The 21,990-nt window shown below is 37.6% G+C and overlaps 1 protein-coding gene across 2 annotated transcripts in view; it reads right to left on the bottom strand.

The window, feature by feature from the left end:
• Positions 1-19,125, bottom strand: part of emid1 (EMI domain containing 1) — a 69,907-nt gene extending 50,782 nt beyond the window's left edge. The window contains exons 1-4 of one of the 2 annotated variants that reach the window (XM_039659808.2): positions 18,884-19,125; positions 15,147-15,337; positions 7,292-7,405; positions 7,039-7,142 (exon numbers count right to left, since the gene is read on the bottom strand). In XM_039659808.2, coding sequence (XP_039515742.2) covers positions 7,039-7,142; positions 7,292-7,405; positions 15,147-15,337; positions 18,884-18,958 — 484 coding nt within the window. In that variant the 5' untranslated portion in view covers positions 18,959-19,125. The remainder of the gene's footprint in view (positions 1-7,038; positions 7,143-7,291; positions 7,406-15,146; positions 15,338-18,883) is intronic. The other variant, XM_039659810.2, reaches the window with a different exon arrangement.
• Between the last annotated feature and the right edge of the window lie 2,865 nt (positions 19,126-21,990).

Genomic DNA, 21,990 nt, shown 5'->3' with positions numbered 1-21,990 from the left:
GCAGTATAATGTCGCTAAAGTGTGGGATGTGCTTGACATTAAACAGTTTAACGTAAGCCGCAAAAGAGACACTGTTCCCCAGGCAGCTTCCTGTGCACACACTCCAAGCCAGAACGGAATGCGCATAAGCAAAGTATACTGTGGGCTATGGATACATGCCTACAAACGGTCTACAAAGCCCACAAAAAAAAACCTATTTGTTGAGTATACCCGTAAACACAGTTGGTTATGTCTTAAGTGAATGTAAACAGTTGGGAAAGAAAACATGTGTGCAACAATATATTGGATCCATGCATTAGCTCTTAAAGTGACAGCAGCCTAATATACCTGCTACAGTCTGTCATAAACAAACAACAAGAGTCAAAGATAAAATTACTCATTGCTCTTGAATTAATACCTTTTGTATAACTTTTAATGTAGAAGTGAAGACTATGCAGTTATTAAACATTAGAATTAGTTTCTTTGTTCTTATTGTATTGCTGACTGTTTACTTGTCTTCTGTAATTGTTTTAAGGACATTTATCTTAACTACATTAGGTAACGTAGTATTGGTTTTTGCTGAAGTATCGATAATTATAAAATTTCACTGATAGGCCTATCTAAAATTACTCGTATCATGAAATAAGACTTTGATCATATCGCCCACCAAAAAATATATGTTAAATAATCGTGGTTTCAAGATTGACCAAAATAAACGTGATTATGATTTTTTGCCATGATCGAGCAGCCCTAGTTCATAGAGTGTTCAGAATGTTAATTCAAAGAGTGTTCATTCAAACCGAGTTTAGAATGTTCGTTCAAAGTGTTTATTCAAAATGTGTGTTCATGGCGAGTTCAGAATTGGGTTTTCAAAAAAAATGTCCAATGTGTGTTGATGCTCACAACGTACAAATACACTCAGACACAACAGCTGCACAATGCACTCCTTGACACCTCATCTCCCACACACGCTCACACACACACAGTGCCTCACTTGAGTTGCATAAACACACTGTGCTGCACAAAACTGACTGGCTAACACAAAGACAGACAGGAGGCTCTGCCTGAAGGTTTGGCACTTTCCCAAGTCATTAAGGACAACTTAAATCATTCCAGAATATAAAGTGCTCTTTAAAAAATGAGCAAAAAAAAAAAGAGCCTCTATAGTGAGTGTGTGTAACTGATGTTTGAAGCGTAAGAGCTTAGCGTGGAACCCCCCGATAAGCTGAACTGAGCTGTGAAAACACAGATTACATTTCTGTGGCTTTAAAGCATTCGTCGCATGCCTGCGAGCCGAGCGGGTAATTAGTGCATCAAAAGCGCACAGCCTCACTTTGACCGAGGGCCAGGGTTTGATTCGGGGGCCCATCGCACTTCTAAGACAAGCGTGCTAATTCAACACGTCCACCCACACGACAAACACACAAGCTGTTCACTTCCTCTCAATCACTCACCGACTGTCAGTCAGATTCTCTTACGCACTTGAGAAGGGTGAAGAGTTAATGTATATGAATATAACCCTCTCAGAATGAATCCTCATCTTTTATTTAAATACACAAAAAAAGGCCTGTGGAGAATTCTTCTTTAGACACAGAGGGGGAAAATAATGATTTAACAAGTGTTAGGTCATTACGCTTATCAACAAACATGATCTGTGGAGCTCTGTTGAAATAATAAACTGAGCTGAAAGCAGATATGACAGAACAATATTTTTATATAAACCCTTGATAGACAGTATTTAATTTTTTTTCCTGATTACATGCTCTAAGTTGTTTAATATTTGGGTTTTTTAAATCCTCAAATTTATTGTGCACTATTGGCGTGGGGGTATATTACTCAAAAGAGTAACAAGAGATATCCATTAAGGGTTTGCTTTTAGAATTATTAATTTAGCACTTTTATCCAAAAGACTAAGATGAGAAACTAAAAAAATCTTCATGAGTAAACCAGAACAGTACAAAACTAAAGCAGAAATTACAGAACAGTAGAAATTGGTTTAGGGTTTATAAAACTCTTTGCATGCCGGATGTCTGTGACAGAATCCTGTGAGCATTTCCATCTGTTAGCACTTACAGTAATGTATGTAAAAACAACGCAAAACTACATTTATAACAGCTCATTCATAACAACGGACCTCAGGTGTTTACGAGACAGCTACACATCTACATTTTCAGTGCCCATGTGTGTGTTTGCATGGATACATACGTTGGCACTCAAATATTTGGCGTTTGTAAAATTAGTTTTGAATAAAATTAATATTTTTATTCAACAACAAGTCACTGAACTGAGCAAAAGTGACAGTAAACTCATTTATTAGGTTACAATAATTTCTATTTAAAGTCGGCATGAAATCAAATTTGACAAATCTTTTGATATGTAATATTGTAGTGCTTATTAAATGATTTATCTGTGCATTCATTATTTTTTTTAAATTCATGTACCCTTATAATCTTTAATGAAATGCATTACCCTTCCCTCCCCCATCGAAACGACCTCTCTTCTATTTCGGTCACGTGCAATATCGAAAGTGTGCGGACAGATCCGATGATCAGTCAGAGAATCGCATTCAAATCTGACTCTGATCTGATTTTGTTTGTAACACCCAACCTCCACCGATCAAATCAATTCACGAAGGACGAACTAAGCCCTGCCCTACATTTTTTTCTAATTTCAGAAGCCGTTTCACTCGTATATACGTCACGACAAGGAAAAAATGACACTCAACTTCTGTTTCACGCCGACTTTAAAAAAAGGACATTGTTGTGTTGAACTTTCTATTCATCAAAGAATCAAAGTATCACAAAAATGTTAAGCAGCACAACTGTTATCAACACTGATAATAATTAGAAATGTTTCTTGAGCAGCAACTCAGCATATTAGAATGACTTTTCACATGATAATGTGGAGACTGGAATTCTAAAATTTTATTTTTTAAAAAATCTCATTTTAAATGCAATACTGTTTTTACTGCATCTTTGATCAAATAAATGCAGCCTTGGTTAACATTCAAGACTTTTTTTCCAAAAACATTGGTGTGAAATGGTAAGAATGGTAGAGTATATGTCCAAAGTTTTCAAAATGTTCTTACAAATAGACTAAAACCTGTCGAACACTGACTTGAGGACATGTGAAGGGATCCTGGCTAACAAACCTTCAAAAGTCAGTGTCCAATATGTGTGTGAGTGTGTGAACGAGGGTGGGACCGCTGGGACACTGATCTTTATGCAATGTACTTCAGATAAAAAGCTTGACATTTACTTCAAATATGTTTTTGTGTCTTATCGGTGATGTAATGTTTTCACTAGTTCAGACGACGCCGGTGAGAAAGGGAGAACTAATGTGAAAAGAAAAAGAGATTACAAGCATGAGAAAAAAAGTGTTGAGGTCCAAAAATGTACAAAAGCAAACAAAATCTTTGGCAAACCTATTCAACAATTAATATAAATACATACGGATCTTTAAGGATCTTTAGAAGAGAAACATGCATATCAACATGGCAGTAAAAACGCTTATTTTGTCATGTATTTCCTGATAGCTCGAAATGTTTCCGACAAACAAAAATGAATGCTATAACGTTGATGTTTTACGTACCAAGGAAATCCCTCAACAACACAGAATCACTGTGTTGAGATGCTATTACACTTTACATTTCAAACTACACCCCATACCCTAAGCATAACAATGATCTGGAGCCAGTGTAGACACAAACAGAGACAGCCGGTGTTATAAAACAAGGTGGGGGATGTCTGGATGGTACGACTCACTATATATGAGAGGATAAACCTCATTCTTCATGGTCTCTGATATAACAGACGCTAATAAATGTTAATGCATACATAACATGCTTTGTAGTTTCTGTCTGTGGCGTATTGCATCAGTGACACAAATGATATCTTGAGGGTGCTGAAGCCCACAGTGGTGTCAGAAAGAGAGAGACAAAATGGAGCTGTCAGGTCTACTCAGGCCTGTCTGTGATCAGAGTTTGTCTCACATGGTACTGATAAGACATTAGTTTTCACAGGCCTCAGAGCGTCCCACTTAAGATGCTATCCTCTCTCCATTTCATCATCCCTCTCTTATAAGGAACAGATTTAACTTAATTCACCCACTTTATCTCTCATTTCATGGATGTCTACAGCCTTTGGGGTATGAAATTGTGAGAATAATTTGCATTTTGGTTGGCGGAGTGGGTGTGTTTGTCTGTATGGTTTCATCTTTTGATAAAAGTAAACTCATTCCCAAAATGAGGAACTTTTAAAGCAATCATCAAAATTGGATTTACCCTTTTGGCTAATTTCAGTTCTTTAACCAACTCAACTAATTGTGTGTCCATGAGATAAACGCATAACTACTAAAATGTCTGTTTCATTTTTTTATTAATCAGAAATAGTTTACCCAAAATCCACCAAGACTTTCATTTGAGAGTTACAGGAGTAAGAGTTTTTAGAGAACAGTGACTGATTTTTTTTTTTTTAAATTTAGATTTGTTCATGCTTTCTATTAAGCAGAAATCTCTCAGGTTTAAGTAGAAACATCTTCATTTGTGTTTCGAAAATGAACAAAAGTCTTATGTGTTTGGAATGAAATAATGATGATAGAACCTCCAGTTTTGGGTGAATTAATCCTTTTTTTTTAATCATTTGAAAACTTAGAAGTTAGTGTTTAAATCAGTCTGATGGACACTGAATTAATTAGCTGAATCCAGAGAGGTCACTGAATAAAATGAATAAAAAAATACATAAACAAAAAAAATCATGTTTGTGTAATTTACAGCAATAGCTGAGAGTTTTTTTTATATGTAAGCAAAATAAACATAACTAAAAATGTATCTAAATTAATCTGAATAAATGTAGCCTATCAAAATATGAATCAAATATAAATTGGATAAATGAAATCAAATAAAATCAATGACTGACATCTAACTGCAAACATTGTGTGCAACATCTCATTTTGTTTTCCATAGAAAAAGCTATGAATATGTATTTTGAACAACACAAGGGCGAGTACATTTTGCCAGAAATGTCATTTTATCATTTTAAGTTTCTTTTGCCATTAGCTGAGGGCTAAAGAAAATCCACTTTGCCTCACAGACAGGAAGTAGTAAGTACAGTTAGTGTTCAGCTACTTGACATTTTAGTGTACACACACACACACAAAAAAACAACCACATGACAGACATACTATACAGCATTAACAGCCCTCAAAGTAATTTAAAAGACACATTAAAGCTGAAACTGTCAATAAAAGTAAATTAAAGTTCAGTCAAATAAAGACTTGCCACTTTGGGAATGCCAACCACATTGAATCATTTAGCGGACCTTAAGAGTCCAACGACAATGTATAAACTACTACTGGGTCAGTGGGTACAGCTGGTTCAAACAACAGCTTAGAGAGCCCACTTTTGGCCAAATCACACAAGAGTCAAGACCTGGTGCAGTTCGGAGAGGACAGGAGACTCATGGCTGCTGGCTGGTCCTCTCGGTTACTCCCAGCACGACTCACAATGAGGCTCTGGCTGACACTCAGAGAATGCAGCCAAACACACACACACACTCAGTCAGTCACAGAGCAAAGCAGCCAGAAACAGCATCCAAACACAGCTGAGACACACTCACATTAATCAGACACTCACTCGCACACACGTATACTTTCACAGTCTCACAATAGCCATCCATCCTGTTTCTTTTCTTTTGTCTTCTCCACAAGTTGCTCTCCTGACATTGGGACATGATTTACAAACAGAAACGAGGAGTCAAAGTCAAAGTGATATGTAAGCTGTAGCCAGGGCAGGACATTAGTTTTGAGGTGGTCTCCTTGTGTGAGCCTCTGTAAACATTAAATAACAAACATGGCTACCTCACAGACCCCAAACACTTGTGGATCATTTCTCATTCCAGATCATATCTAGTTCTGCACCGTGTACAGTGTTGTGGAATAGAGTAGAGACGCAGCTATTTTTTAATTCATTTTTCTTCTCAGCAGTGCGACAGCAGTTTCCAAAATAGTATTGCTTTTTCCAGCAACATTTTCCAAAGAGTAGCATGATGAAAAGCTACATGGCTGCTTTGTCACACTGTGTTGTGGAAACTAAATGAGGAAATCTATTCTCTCTGAAGTAATTGAAGCTAATTTATTTTTGTTTGTTTTTAAAATGCAGTCCCTATGCTATATGTTTAAAAATATAATGATATAAATTATTGAGTTAAATTCCGTTAAATGGTGTCTTTATATTGAAGTGTTTTTATTAACTTGGTTTTTACTGCATATTTACGTGTTTTATTTAGTATAGGTCTTTATCACAATTTGAAAAATATAACTTCCACGGTAGCCTATATGAATGGCAGATGAGTTCCCATAGCATGGGATTGTTGTGATTTAGTGATGTACAGTTCATCACAGATACTTCATCTAAACACATTAATCGGGTATGATGAAAAATAGTGTCATGTTATTCAGGCGCCTTTTCATTATTTAAAGAGGAGCACACTACTTCAAAGTCCTCCTTTTTTACTATTTAAGAAATGCAAGAATTGAATACATATGAATTATAAAGACTGTACAAACTGAATCATAGTAAATATGCTGCAACAATAAAAACAATAACATTAAAAATTAAATTCTGATTGTATTACGAGTATTCCCTCGGCAGCCAGCAAATCTTCATTTATCAAAAGACTGTGACAACATCGGTAACGCCGACAATCGCTTCAATCACATAAGGTTGCACATTGAAATGGAAGATTACACATATGGTAGGGTATGTAAGGCTAAGTAAAACGTTTGCAATATTGATGTTTTTTGTCAAGTTCAATTAAGGCCGGATGTGTTCTCTACCCGATAAACACTCTTCTAATTGCACAAATGTGTTTTACAACCAGATAGTTAATGTAGAAAACTATACATTTTCAAAAGTGTAGCTTGTTTAGAAGTTGAGCTTCAAATTTGGGAAACTTAAAGTAGATTCCCCAACACTGACAAAGCATAGAGCACAGCAAAGAGATTCCTTCTTCACAACTGCATGTAGTTCAGGCTACAACTACCATCTCTAGCCAGTCTTACCTTTCTCACACTGAGATCCACTGTATCCAGGACAACATTTCCACTCCAGAGAGGTGATGGTGCGGTACACAACTTTATAGGATGGCCGGACCACAGTGCGATAGCTGCAACACACACATAAAATGTAAGTCTTTTTGAAAGTTTGTAACCAAATGACTCAAAAGACAGCAAAATCTTAAAAACAGAGGTTGTCAACAGAGGTTCCTAAAATGATATAAAACCCAAAGTGAATGTGTGCTGATGATAAACTTACCTTCCCCCATTGCAACCCTGAGGCCACCTGCAAGTCTGGTAGACTCTCTGAAGTGTGGTGCCATTCTGTACCTGACAAGTCACAGTCTTTGTCACCGTCTGAGGACACCAGTTTCTAAAAGAGAGATAAATATGATAATCAGAGCAATCTAATTGAATTTGATGGTTCTGATCACATAAGAATAATAACACACACACACACACACACACACTTAGGTGGCCATGAAATGATCTAATCCAATGCACACTGTAAAAGTGATCAATGTTTCGTTGGACGCCCACACTTCAACAGTCTAAACGTCTCTTTTGAAAACTCTTTATGGTGTTTACACAGATTAAATGACCCGTATGCCTGGCAGGAGAGCATTGTCAGTGCTGTTTACTTTGCGGCCTTTCTCTAGCAAATCACATCCGCCCATTTTTATTCTTTCCGCAGCACTACAAGCAGGTCAAGTCACGGAGGGGGTCACTGCCCCACATGTGTGAGCGTGTGGGCTCCTCATCTAGATTTAAGACAGCTTTTAGAAACCTGAGCCAAAACCGGAGCAGAGGCACAGTCCCTGCGAGAAAGAGTGGCTCTTTTGTGCTGCTTTTTATCAGGGCTTCACCTCACACGGCTTGAAGAGCCGAGAAACACTTCACACAGCTTGAAAAGCGACTGCTGGACAAGTCCCTGAATCAGGAGCCCATATATTCTAATCCAATATTAAAAAGAAAAAGTAACATTAATAACCCAAACAATGTCAGGAAAGATTTGACTGTGTTTTAAAAAAAGGCTTATTTAGAGTAATATGTTCCTACCCTAAAACATGCTATAGGGCATCTTCGTGACAGCAATGTAATGAAGAAATCCACTTAAGGTATGATTTCAGTCATACTTCAGTCTCATTACTGAGCGGAAAATGCAAACGAGAGAAAACAAGCCTGGAAGACAAAAGTCATCTGGAAAGTTTTCTACGGTAATCACTAACTACATAATGTGGAACCTTCTAATTGGGAAGCCAGTGGCAAATCCAGCCCTGATGAGGAGCAGACTAGAGTCAGGACAGATGAGAGGCGGAAAGTAACACAGAGAACCAAAACAAAGCTGCACGGCCCAAGCCCAGGATCTCGGCATATGCCAGAAGTCACAAAAGAAAGGAATGAACGTGGGTTTGAAGAGAAACACCAATCAGATCTCTTTCCCCCTGAGCTCCCTCATGATTTTTACACGGAATGGCTTGAAACAAAGGGCCATTGATAAGTTCACCTCAAACAGACCTTTGTATGAACCATTATGCCTCAAGTTGAGCAAACATAAGTCAAAGAGATGTGGAGCAGAATTCAAAGAGAGTTAATGCATGTGTAACATATGGAGGTCATTATATCTACTATACTTCAGTGGTTATTATCAATGGCCCAGCTTATGCACAGCTATGATCACACATCAAGGGCCACATGCTCAATAATCAGCATCAATCTGCCTATCAGAGTAGATTATCTGTCTGTAGATTTCAGGGATTGGTGGTATTGTGTTTTCAAGCACACTTAAACATTGCTACATAATGATGTGCATGTATCTACAAAACTATATTTAAAAAAAAAATCTGTTTTTAAGTACAACATTTGAGGCAAGACAAAAAAATTACAAGGTGCAATTGAAAAGGAATGAATTTAATAATGGGTAACACCTAGCAGATTAGACAGGTCAAAGATTAATCTATATACATTTTCAAAGATGAAAATGATTATATACATACATACACATATACTGTATATGAAGTTGTAACCAGATGTAACATGGCATGCTCACACTTAACATCTCTTGCATGTGCCGTTTCCCAGCCCTTTCCCAGAACCTGCTAAAACTGTGGCCCACAGAACCAGCCCTCAAATATGCCAGATATTTCCAAAACCTATATGTATTTTAGGGGATTTCCATGCCCTGCTTGAGACAAGGGCCCCGGGGACACAGAGTCTGGAATTGGGGTGACCACAGGCTTATCCGGTCACTACCTGCCCAACTGTTCTGCCCCAGCCAACAAACACACACAAACACAGAAGCCAGTCCGGTCACAGCTGAAGACCATGGGGCTATATTTCTGTGATCTGCTTGCTATTGAATTCAGAACCACAAATTGTACCCTTGCCCTTCTCTAGGAAACACAGGAATGCATATTCAGACAAACTCCATAAATACAACTGCACAAAAAAAAAAAAAAAAAAAAAAAAAAAAAACATTACAACTAGGGTTGGGTATCGTTTGAATTTGAACGATTCTGATTCTGATTCCTTGTTTCGATTCCGGTTCCTAACGATTCTCGATTCCGATTCTTTTAAGAGGCAGGGTCAAAAAAGTTTAGCTAACCTTGCTAACCAACGGCCTTTCTGAAGGAAATAATCCTTTCTGAAGGAAATACTCCTTCTGTAAAAATACTCCTTTTGTCACAAATTTTGCATTTTGCCGAGATTTCGTTATTTTTAGAAAAGTGAAGCCACACTTTGGATCGCCGACGTAAGGTACTCATGTTCGACTCGCGTGGTTATGCCAACACTTCCGGTAGACGCTTCTTCGTTGGTGTTTTTCAGCGGTTTCTTCTTCCGCTCGGCGGACTGTGAATATCGAAACTAGGAATCAAAATTTTTACTTTTGAACGATTCCGGGAAAAACGAAAAATTAGTCCCGGTTCCAATCGATACTCGATTCTCGATACCCAACCCTAATTACAACACATAATTGACCCAAGCAGGCCATGCATCCTGAATCAAAATCCTTTGTTGTCAAGTCAACCTAAACATACACATACACACAGAGAGCAATGATTGGTTGAACAAAATAATGCAACAAAATAAAATAAAATACAATTTTAAGTTTAAGTTTTAAAGCATAATTATCCCATCCAATAAAAGCAACTTAATTTAATTTTATTTTTTTTAAGAATTAAAGTCGTATGAGTTTGGAATGACATGAGCATGAGTAAATTTTATTTTGTTTTGCGGTTTAGTTTTGGGGTGAACTGTATTGGAACAGTCACATCACCTCTGTGTCAACACACCAAATCATGTTAATTCATCTGAGTAAAAACTATCACATATAATTTGTTTCCATATTTCACCATGATTTCAGTTACTCTGAACTCCAGCCAACTGACTCTGACCATTTAGGATCATTTTAGCCTGCAAAATACTACATAGGTTGAATAGACACAGAAATGAGCCAAACTTCCAAATAGTAGGAGTAGGCGTCCGGGCAATGGGCATGCAGATAAAGATCGGCGGCACAGCCATCAGAACACAGTTCCCACACACCCAGCTTAGTGAACAGGGTGATTTGTTTGAATTGTCCCATCCACTCCCCCACCCACCTCATCTGATCCTGACTTCATTTGATACTTCCCCAACAGTAGGCCTACCTTCAATCTAAAACACAAAACTATGTAAAAATCCACACAAAAATGCCCTCTCCATTTTAAAACACCACACAGTGCATGGCATTCTCTGGATGTTCATGAAAACTAGATTCTGGTAACAGTCCAGCTCCATATGAACTAATGAGAGGATATATAGTGAACATGCAGAACAAAAGCCTTTCAATGGGAAATGACCCCTCGCCTGCTTTCTGAACAGAAAGATGGAGGCACAGCCAACTAAATTCTGCTTTGATCCAGATTTAAACCTTGAGGCAGGGAGAGACGGGTTAAAAGTAATCCATTATTCCAGTAATCTAACATCTTTCCTTCACAAAGCGTTTATGAGGGGTCATTATGCAACCCAGTCACCAACCCACACTCTAACTCTTACTACTTAATTGTTGTGCCTTAAAAATATTTAAATATTTTGAATAGAATATAACCCATAGAATATTGTTTTCCACTTGTTTACATGTCGGGGACTATCATCCAGTGAAAGGATGTGTATGAATGCATTTGTTTAATAAAATAACAGGGCTACTAATTTAACAGTGCAATTTAGAATTTTGAATAAATAAATTTAGTGCACTTTAAAATAAATAAATGGGAATGCAACAAACTGCTTCTAGCTTCATTCTCTCTCAGATATGCGGTAGGTAATGAAACTCAAGTTAAAAGGTGTGAATGCTTTCAACAGCCCAGCAATGCTACATTTCACTGGCATTAACATGCACTTGGCCAACAGATCGAAAGGCTGACTCTCTTCCTCACATACACACATGGGACCAGAAACCTAATAAATAACTCTGCATTGTGCACAGATCATAGCACAGACTGTAAGGGGGAGACAACTCAAATCAGAAAGAGATGGCAAGAATCACACAGAGCTGGACTGAGTGCAACTCAGCGAGCGGCAAACAAGGCAAAGCCATAAAATAAAAAGCAGCACAACGCACACATGCATTCAGACTCGAGGAATGATCATGAAACGGTCTTGTTTTAGACAAAAATGAAAAGCAGCACGCTTCATTTAAAGCATGAATGCTAGCTTTCAACACACAACGCGTGAGACAATGCTGAGACTCTAATGTTGACTCCCGCAATGTAGCACAGACTAGAAACATTATTGACTCTGGAGGCAAATAAATTAAGTTTGAACAAGAAGACAATAGAGAGTTGTGGCAGCTGGACAGGAGGGTTGGAAAGAGAGCATTTCATCATCGGGTCAGTAATGAAGCCCTCCTGGGATGCACTAGGGGGGGTAAAATAACCCAATTAGGCCGCGTTCATGACGTCCAATGATATAGGCAAAACAGTGAGGGACAAAGAAGATTAATGACCTGCCGAAAGAAAGCATCAAAAAGTACTTAAAAGAGAGCAAAAAGAGAAAGAACGACAAAGCAAAAATGAACAAGTACCCTCTTCTGTCCCTGAGATTTGCTCAAGACTGGTTCAAAGGACAGGTCAAAGGCCAAGGCGGGAGACAGTCCTTCTCCAAAGTCAGATTTAAGGACCAGTCTCAAGGGAAAACAGCCCTGAAGCGAATGCTATGGATGAGTGAGACTGCACATAGAAACACCCATAGATCATAAAGATGATCAGTGCATTCTTCCCTAAGTATCTCTATCCTCACACTGAAACCGATTCCTTGATCGATTGATGTGAGTGTCATGCTCTTCACCCCATGTGACAATCTTTATTTATATCTGATATCAAATGAGTAGACAAAAACAAATGACGTAAAGAAAAACATCTAATGTGTATAACCCATGGAGCAATACTTAAAGGGTTAGTTCACCCAAAAATGAAAATTCTGTCAGTATTTACTCACCCTCATGTTGTTCCAACCCCTTAAGACCTTCGTTCATCTTCGGAACACAAATTAAGATATTTAAGATATTAAGATCGCTCCTGCATACAGTCCATAGGCTTCTTGAGGGACTGGCTCTTGCTGTCCTCGAAAAGTCATTAAAGACATCGTTAAAATAGTCCAAGTGACTACAGGGGCTCAATCTTAAGTTTATCAAACGACGAGAACACTTTTGTGCGCAAAAAAACAACAAAAATAACGACTTTATTTCAACTATTCGTTTATTTCTCCCTCTGCGCGAGTCAGGTTACTAGTTTAATAGCGTAAGCTTCTGTTATTGTACGTCACACAGCATCACACACACATGACCAGCGTCGGCCAATAGTGAGCCTACGTGTGACGTAGCTCTACGCAATCACACTACGTTAACTGACTTACAGGCTCATGGAGAAGGAAGTGAATAGTTGAAATAAAGTCGTTATTTTTGTTGTTTTTTTGCGCACAAAAGTGTTCTCGTCGTTTGATAAACTTAAGATTGAGCCCCTGTAGTCACTTGGACTATTTTAACGATGTCTTTAATGACTTTTCGAGGACAGCAAGAGCCAGTACCTCAAGAAGCCTATGGACTGTATGCAGGAGCGATCTTAATATCTTAAATATCTTAATTTGTGTTCCGAAGATGAACGAAGGTCTTACGGGGTTGAAACAACATGAGGGTGAGTAAATACTGACAGAATTTTCATTTTTGGGTGAACTAACCCTTTAAGCATCAAAGTGTTGGGCAAAATGAGGGTGGAGGTATGCTTGCTGTTGGTATTGATGGGTCAGCAGCTAAAGGTCCCTCTGGGGCCCCGAGTCTCACACTCCCACCCTGAGTGCTGCTCTCCAGGGCAGTGAAGCCGAGCAGAACAGGAAATAGCTGCTGACTTAACCCCCAACTGTGTTCAGCTTCACTGGCCCCTAATTAGACAGATATTCTAGAGGGGTTTTTTTCTCAGGACATTTATATTTCAGGCACTGTCTTTGTCACATGCAAAATGCTTTAGGGTAAAGGTTAGGATGTGGATCGGGGTTAATTATGATTTATGGCAAGAGTTCATATGCCTGTTGTGTTCAGCTTCTCTTGATGCTTTGGAAAGTAGAACAAACTAGGCTATTCCTCTGTGCTCTAGCATGGGAAACTAAGTTCTGTATTCACCATCATGGACTACAGTAAGTTTTAATGTGCAGTTTTAATCTAGCTGAACTACAGTAAAGGCATGACACAATGTGTAATCGAATGTGTGAAGGATTAAACAGTGATGCTTATCCAAGGCATCTCAAAGATGTCTGTGACCCCTCCTCTCTGCATCATCACACAGCAGTGCAATAAACTTCCCTCTCGCAGCATGCAGACGATGCAGCTGGATGTGTTTAGTAAACACCGTCTGTTTCATCAGTCTTTGACTGACGGGAGGAGGGGTGAGAGATCAAACCTTCAGCACAGAGAGCAAAGACTCCTCCACACCTGCGTACTTCACATCCCACCCACAACAACTCTAAGCCATTTACCCAAACAGAGTAAATATTTGCATGAAGATACAAGGGTCAGATCAAGGCCATAAGCTGTTGTTACAGGTCAGTCAAGGGGGTGCAGTCTGGATAGAAGTTGGAGTTCTTGCATTTTGAATGTTTTGTCTAATGTCTTGCCTTGTTATGTCTCAAAAAAGCCTCATCATACACATGCACTAGAGGAGGGCAATGAGAAAGATTATATACTGATTAAAAAAAAGCACTGCTGATTATGTCTGATTTAGCATTTGCTTAGAAATTCAAACCTGTTAGTAAGACTTGGAATCATTCAAAAGCTTTCTGGGCGAGTTGAAATTGTCTGAGAACAGTGATACCAATCTATTTTCTGCATGTTTTAACTGGAATAAACCATAGACAAACATGCAGACAGGAGAGATGGGTGTTTCCTCATCTCAGGAAAGAGGAAACAGACTGTCAGACTCACAACTGGGCTAGTGGATACTATAGCAGAGAAATCAGCATTATAATTTAGATCCACAATCTGTGTATAAAACTGATAAATAGATTATCCTCACAGTGTATCAATCTTATTTTTATTATTTCTATAGGCCAAGCTACAGTAAATGTAGTAATTTACAAATTATCATTAAACTCTGCTGTGTTTCCTGTTGGAAATTCTATCTTAAACAGTTTTTTTAAAACAGCAGCAGCTGCTTTGTTTCTAGCTGCTTTCAAGCTGTTCTAGCTGGCTTAAAGATGGTCAGCTACTTGACCAGTCCCCGTGTTTCAGAAACAAACTTGACCATCTATAGTTGGTTTATTCTGGTGTGCTAACTAGGATCAATTAATTTGACCAGCAAAAACCAAACAGCTGATATAAGCTTAAACTGGATTTTCAAACTAATGTTAATAAATGTGGTAATGTTAATAAATTCAACAAACAATGAAGTAGGCTAATATAAATTTACTGGTCTCAGCTCATTGAAGACAATGTCAAGTTTTTGTGGATATTTTAACTCACTCTGTATGAAAAAAAATTACTAAACTAGGCTAGTATGCTAAACATTACTCGAAGCAATATAACTGACAACTGCAAGTTATTTCTGTTACGTCACTTCTGTTATTATGTCATAATAAAACCGTACCTTTTCGACAGATCTTTGTGGAGTGCTGTCCCGGTCTGGTATTTGTAAACTCCGGGTCCCCACGTTCCCTGGACGCATGTCAGCCACAGTATCAGCAGCAGCGTCCACAAGAGGAAAGAGCTCCGGTGAACCGGAGACACCGAGCGCCCGTCACGCGCTCCCATTTCAGCCGCGTCAACTATACGGAGAACCTACTCAGCAAAAAAAAAAAAAAAAAAAAAAAAAAAAACTTCTAATATTGACCTACTTATCTTGCAAGTGCAACTGTGACTAAAGAACATATATAAGACTCGCAAGACTAATTTCTGAACTGAGGCATTAAAATAATAAAAGTCTTGTTTATGTGCACTCCAGCGTCTCAAACACGAGAGTTAAAGTTTCAGAGGATTGTCATCGGCAGACCCCGCCACAAATAAATATCCTCGCAAAGTTTGCTCAAACCGCAAGACAAATGTTTCTTAGCAGCCACAAACCGGTACCGCCTCACTCCTCCATCTCAGTCTCTCTGTAGGTAGGCTACGTTACGGTATATTTCTTGACTACATCAACACAATGGCCAAGAAAGCGGTTTTATAGTCGCATTGAGTCCCACAGCCTGTGTAGTTTTTTTTTCACCCAGCCCAGTTCCCTCTTTCTCTCTCTGTCCTCTCATGCAGCACTCCCCCTTTCCTGCTCTTCCAGTGAAAACTTTTAGACATGAAACAAATGGATTTATGGCGTCCGTGTTTAAGAAGCGGTTAATAAATGTAGTCAGAAGAGGCTAAGCAAATCCACAGCCAACAGAAATCTCAGCTGTTTCTCCAAGCAATATCACAAGATCACAATAATGTCTCTCAAAATGACCAGTATACCAATGTTTGTCAATCAAAAGTCACTATGAATCTGACATGAATGTCTTGTTATCCACATTAATTTTAAGGATCTCTTATGTAACATTGACTGTTTCACTGATGTTTTTTTTATGTATTTTCACTGGTGTGTTATTTATAGCTATATATACACATATACATATATATACACACACACACACACACACACACACACACACACACACACACTCACCTAAAGGATTAGGAACATACTATACTGTGTTTGTCCCCCTTTCACATGATTCAATAGTGACTGATTGATTCACATAGTGACACATTGATTCAACAAGGTGCTGAAAGCATTCTTTAGAAATGTTGGCCCATATTAATAGGATAGCATCTTGCAGTTGATGGATATTTGTGGGATGCACATCCAGGGCAGTGAGGGCACGAAGCCCCCGTTCCACCACATCCCAAAGATGCTCTATTGGGTTGAGATCTGGTGTCTGTGGGGACCATTTTAGTACAGTGAACTCATTGTCATGTTCAGGAAACCAATTTGAAATGATTCGAGCTTTGTGACATGGTGCATTATCCTGCTGGAAGTAGCCGTCAGAGAATGGGTACATGGTGGCCATAAAGGGATGGGCATGGTCAAAAACGATCCTCAGGTAGGCCATGGCATATAAAAATGCCCAATTGGCACTAGGGGGCCTAAACTGTGCCAAGAATACATCCCCGACACCATTACACCACCATTACCACCACCAGCCTGCACAATGGTAACAAGGCATGGATCCATGTTCTCATTCTGTTTATGCCAAATTCTGATTCTACCATCTAAATCTCAACAGAAATCGAGACTCATCAGACCAGCCAACATTTTCGACATAGCAATTCTTTTTTTTTTTTTTTTGAAAAAGTACAAAAAGTGTACATTTTAGAAGAAAAAATTGCTACATTTTAGAAAAGAATCGCTACATTTTAGAAAAGAATCACTACTTTTTATAAAAGAATCAGTACATTTTAGAAAAAGAATTTCAGAATTTGAATTTGTCAAAAAAAAAACATTCAACCAAGAATTTGTCAAAAAAAACAAACATTCAATCAATCAATATGATCACTACATTTTCAAAAAAAATCGCTACTTTTAAAAAATAATTGCTACTTTAAAAAATACAATTGCTACTTTTATTCCAAATGCATTTAATTAGTTATTCCAAATGCATCAATACATACAGTATAGGCCTAGTCAATCATTACATTTTCGAGAAGAATCTCTATTTTAAAAAAAAAGAATTGATACTGTTTAAAAAAGATTTTTCAAAACAGAATCGCTACATTTATGTAAAATGCATTTATTAAGTGTTTCAAAATGCATCAATATATACAATCAATCAATACAATCGCCACTTAAAAAAAGAATTGCTAGGCTACTTTATAAAAAAAGTATCACTATATTTATTCAAATATCAATACAATCACTACATTTTCGAAAAGAATCGCTACTTTTTCAAAAACCAATTGATACTTTTCGAAAATAATTATTAAATTTAAACGAAAAAAAAAGTTAGGGTTAGGGTTAACGTCTGAATAGCATCCAGAAGGGGCCAAGAGGAGAGAGTGATACAGAACGAGAACCGCAAGAACATTCTAACCTTTCCTCTTTCCTCTGAAAAAGGGGAACAGGGGTTTCTGAAAACCACAAAACTGTGGTCCACGTCCAAGCTAAACACCTGGCTCAGCAGTCAGTATGAACTCCAGCCCACTCATCTATATCTGAGGTCGAGGCGACTACGCTCAGCGGACCCCCTGACAGCCAGAGAAATAAGCAAAGCACGGACCAGGGGCATCAATTACACGGCCGGCCAAGACCTGCAGGTGTTGAGAGGATGCCACTTGTCTTAGTTTGACAGGTTTGACTGCTGGAGTAAAATGAAGCTCAAAAATTATCTAGCAGAATGTTAAGTTTTGACATTGGAAAGAAGATGGGTATTATTGCATCCTGTTTAATTGAACAGGCTTTTTTCCTTGTGCCAAATCCGAAAGAAAAAGAAAGCAATGAGATGATGTGTGACATGTAAGATCCATGGCATTTTAGAAAGCAGCAGGTGCAAAGTCATGCCATGCAGGCACTGGAGCATTTCAGGGTTAATATAAATCCCTGCTGCTGAAAATGATCTTGGCTTCAAAAGAATTAAGGAGAGAGGCCGGTGGAGATTGTGGGAGCTCTTGTTTTGCTACTTGATTCTCTTTGTCTTTATCTACTGAGTAATGAAAGCTTAATCGAAAGGCAAAATAATGTTGATAACAAAATGCAAAATGTAAAATACCACCCAGCTCAAATCTGCTGAATGCAAGAAGGCATGAAGATATTCATCATGATTTTCTGTAAAGATGCTTTGAAACAATGTGTATTGTGAAAAGTGCTATAGACGTAAATTTGCCTTGACTTAAAAATGTTACAGTAACTCCTCTCTATTTCTTAAAAAAGCAAGTAATCTTGAATTACAATTAGACACTTATGATCAAAGGGAATGGAATCTATAAATGTTAAATAGTGTTTTAAAAACATGAGACTTAAGCAACATGCGTGCATGAATTTGATATCACTTGCTAATCTTTTCTGTGAAAAGTCTTATCCAATTTTACAATTTCTTTACAAAGACAAAGTAATGCCCTAAAATGACCAACTTTTCAGCATCAAATAAAGTTGTGATGTTAAATTATGTTCTTCCCTATTGTGATGTATATGTGATGAGACATTATTGGAAAAGGCTCTATCCATTAACAATTATTGTTGATTGCATGGAGGCAGATCTGAGTATAGCGACTCACAGTAACACTGTTTTCTGTCAAACAACCCCACTGAAAAGTGAGCTTGACTTGTATTGAACATGGAATCTTTTAGGCTAAAAGATTACTTACCATTCCAGCTAAAGATTGACTCTGTTTCACACTTTTTTTCATCCAAGTGGTTAAACACTCTTTATAGCCTTGCATTGATTGTGTAAACTTTTAAAAGTGCCCCCAATGAACACTCCTTGTGATCACCTCTATTGTTAATGGAGTTCCTGGTGCAAACATTGAGAACTTGTTCCTACTTAAAACATTCCCAAAGCAAGGATTTGCTGAAGAGAGGGCACTTTGTTCTAAACTTAGTGTTAGCAAAGCTGCTAAATATGTTCTACAATGTGTTGAAAAGATTTTGTCCCACTTAATGATAAAAAAATCGGCTCACCTGACCATAATTAATCTAATTAAAGAAAAGAATCAGCCAGACTCAAACAAAAGAGTAGAGTAAAAAAAAAAAAAAAAAAAAAAAAAAAAAAAAAAAGTGGAGATATCCCAGGTGCAAAAGTTCCTTTCTGCTCTATTTGGTACAGATTTTCCTTTTTCATGGGCAAACTTTAAGCCTTCAGACGCAGGAAATATATATCAAGTTCTATAAGAATGGGTCAAATTCCTCTGGTGACCCAAAGGTTATGAAAAATGTGACATGTGCCAAACCAAAGCATAAACATATGCAGATCGGACATGAAAAGACAAGTTTCTTAAATTTATGCTCTCATACCTCTATCCTGTACGTATATACAGCACATAAGTTAGAGTCTGTCCACCCTGAACCTGACTGATGTGCTTTTTTTCTTTGAGGTTTTGTTGGAGAATGTTCTGTTGAGGAGCACCATGAGTGAAGGGTCTGAGGGAAGCTGGTACGGATGCCTGGGTGAAACATAATCTAGAGAAAGAAATGTTAGGACTGTAATTAAGGAAACACAAAGCATCCCCTCTTTCTTCCTCCCCCTGCGGTTCTGAAGTCTCATGGGTGTTAGAAATGTCATGTGAAATCAAACAGACAGAAGTCTTAATTAGATCTATCCTCTGAGATTACATATATCAGGGCCTGGAGACTGAAGAGGGATCGGGGTGAGATGGGGTGCATGAGCGGAGCTGGCAGGAATCCAGACGTCAGGCAGACAGACAGCATCAAAGTTCAGGCCACAGGACACAAATCTGGAGTTTGCTGCCTTCTAGTGGTGAAGTACAACATAATGCAATTTAACTGTATTCTACTTTGAAAATTAAAAACAGTTTTTTATTCATTTTATTGTGAAATATTATTACAGTCTAAATCTCGGAAGATATTTTTAAAATGTAATTTTTTCCTGTAATTTCAGAGTTGATTATATGTCATAAAATCAAAAAAAAAAAAACAATACATATTACTGTAAATTAGATTCAATTTAATGTATGGTCTGATTAGTGATCTTACAACTTTTGGAACCTAATTTGTAGGCTAATGCTGAAAAAGATGTATGGATATCCTACCCATTTGTCAACTGCCCATACAGATTGTTATTGGGTAGTTTACCAAAAATGACAATTCTGTCATCATTTAGCCTACACACTCCCTGAAAATTGTTCCAAACCTGTATGAATTTCTTTGTTCTGCTGAACACTATTTTGACAGATATTTTGACGAATGTCAAACAGTTGATGGGACCCCTTTGACTTGAGTAAATTACGTATTTATTTTTTATTTTTTGGTGAACTATCCCTTTAAGTAACTATAGCTAGTGTGCGATGTGATAGGCCTAAAGATCAGCCTACGTTAGCATTCCTCCTCATAGAAAAGAATTCATGACTGGAAATAAACGAAAAGCAAACATTTAACGACAGATATTCAGATGTTCTTTGTTGTTCTACAGAATTCTACGCAGATATGATTAATAAATGAACAGTTGCTGACTGACAGGAGGTTGGTGTATGGAAAGTTCTGACTGCATGCGGTCAGTAAACTGATGGAATCAGACTCTGCATCTGGATTGGTGAGTCTGTCTCTGGCTGCTCGCAGAACTGAATTTTACAGGAGCATAAAGCAAACTCCGGAAGCCTGGGTAGCACATCAGTTTATCATTACAGATCGTAAAATGGAGACGAGTCCCATTTGGAGACTCTTAAGGCAGAAAAAAACCTACATAAGATGCACATTAAAGTTGCCTATAGAAGTAAAAACATGAAACATATGCCTCAGGTTTTGGATGATATTTTTTTTATTATTATTTATTTTATTTTTTTGCTTGACCGAAATTCCTCTAAAAATGTAAATGATAAAAGTTGCATTTAAATTTTACTTAGGCTAGCCTACTAATGGTCTAAAGCAGTTCGTCTAAACTAAAGCCTGTAATGGAAGTCTTGATGAGGAAGTCTTTAATGAGAGCAGCGGTCAGCCGCAAACGGAAGACTGTGTGAGGTTTGATGATTATTTCCAGTGATTCCTCCAGGTCTTTCATTACACTAACAAGCTGAGAGGTCATTTAAGTTTTGGTGGAAACTCCTGTCTCTTCCATTTTCCCAAAATGTGTGTTTATAAAATGCAATATCTAACAAATATCATCACTAACAAAATGTGCAAAAATATAAATAGACAAATCCACCATTAACTTAATTAGTTGCAACACAGTAAAGCAACACAGTAAAACCATGAAAGTTACATTTTCCTTCCTTATATTTGAACCGATTTTTCACCTTTCCATCATTTTACAGCGTTGACAGCTTATTGTATTGAGCTCATATTTTAAAGAACATAGTACATGATAATACCATTTAAAAGTTTGGGGTCAGTAACATTTTTTTAGCAAACATGCAATGAATTGACTAAAACATTGATTAAATAATGTAATTGGAAACGTTCTATTCATCACAAAATATTAAGCAGCAACTGTTTTATACATTGATAACAATAAGAAATGTTCTTGAGGAGTAAATCAGCATATAAGATTGCTGAAGGATCAGAATGATGCTGAAAATTCAGTTTAGCCATCATTGGAAAAAAATTGTCAAACTGTATTCACAATATTACTGTTTTACTGTTTATTTTTGATCAAATAAATGCAGCCTTGAGAATGAGAGATTTAAAAAGACATTCAAAACTCTTTATTTTCCAGCTATTTTAAAATTTATATAACAATATATTTATAATAACTTCAATTTAAATTTGACATATCTTAAAATGTCAGTTCCATTGTGTTGTC

Source organism: Pimephales promelas, chromosome 4 (genome assembly GCF_988280905.1).
Source record: "Pimephales promelas chromosome 4, fPimPro1.hap1.1, whole genome shotgun sequence".
NCBI classification, from domain to species: domain Eukaryota; kingdom Metazoa; phylum Chordata; class Actinopteri; order Cypriniformes; family Leuciscidae; genus Pimephales; species Pimephales promelas.
The sequence above is the reverse complement of the archived record's forward strand: the minus strand, read 5'-3'. Positions and strand labels throughout refer to the sequence as shown.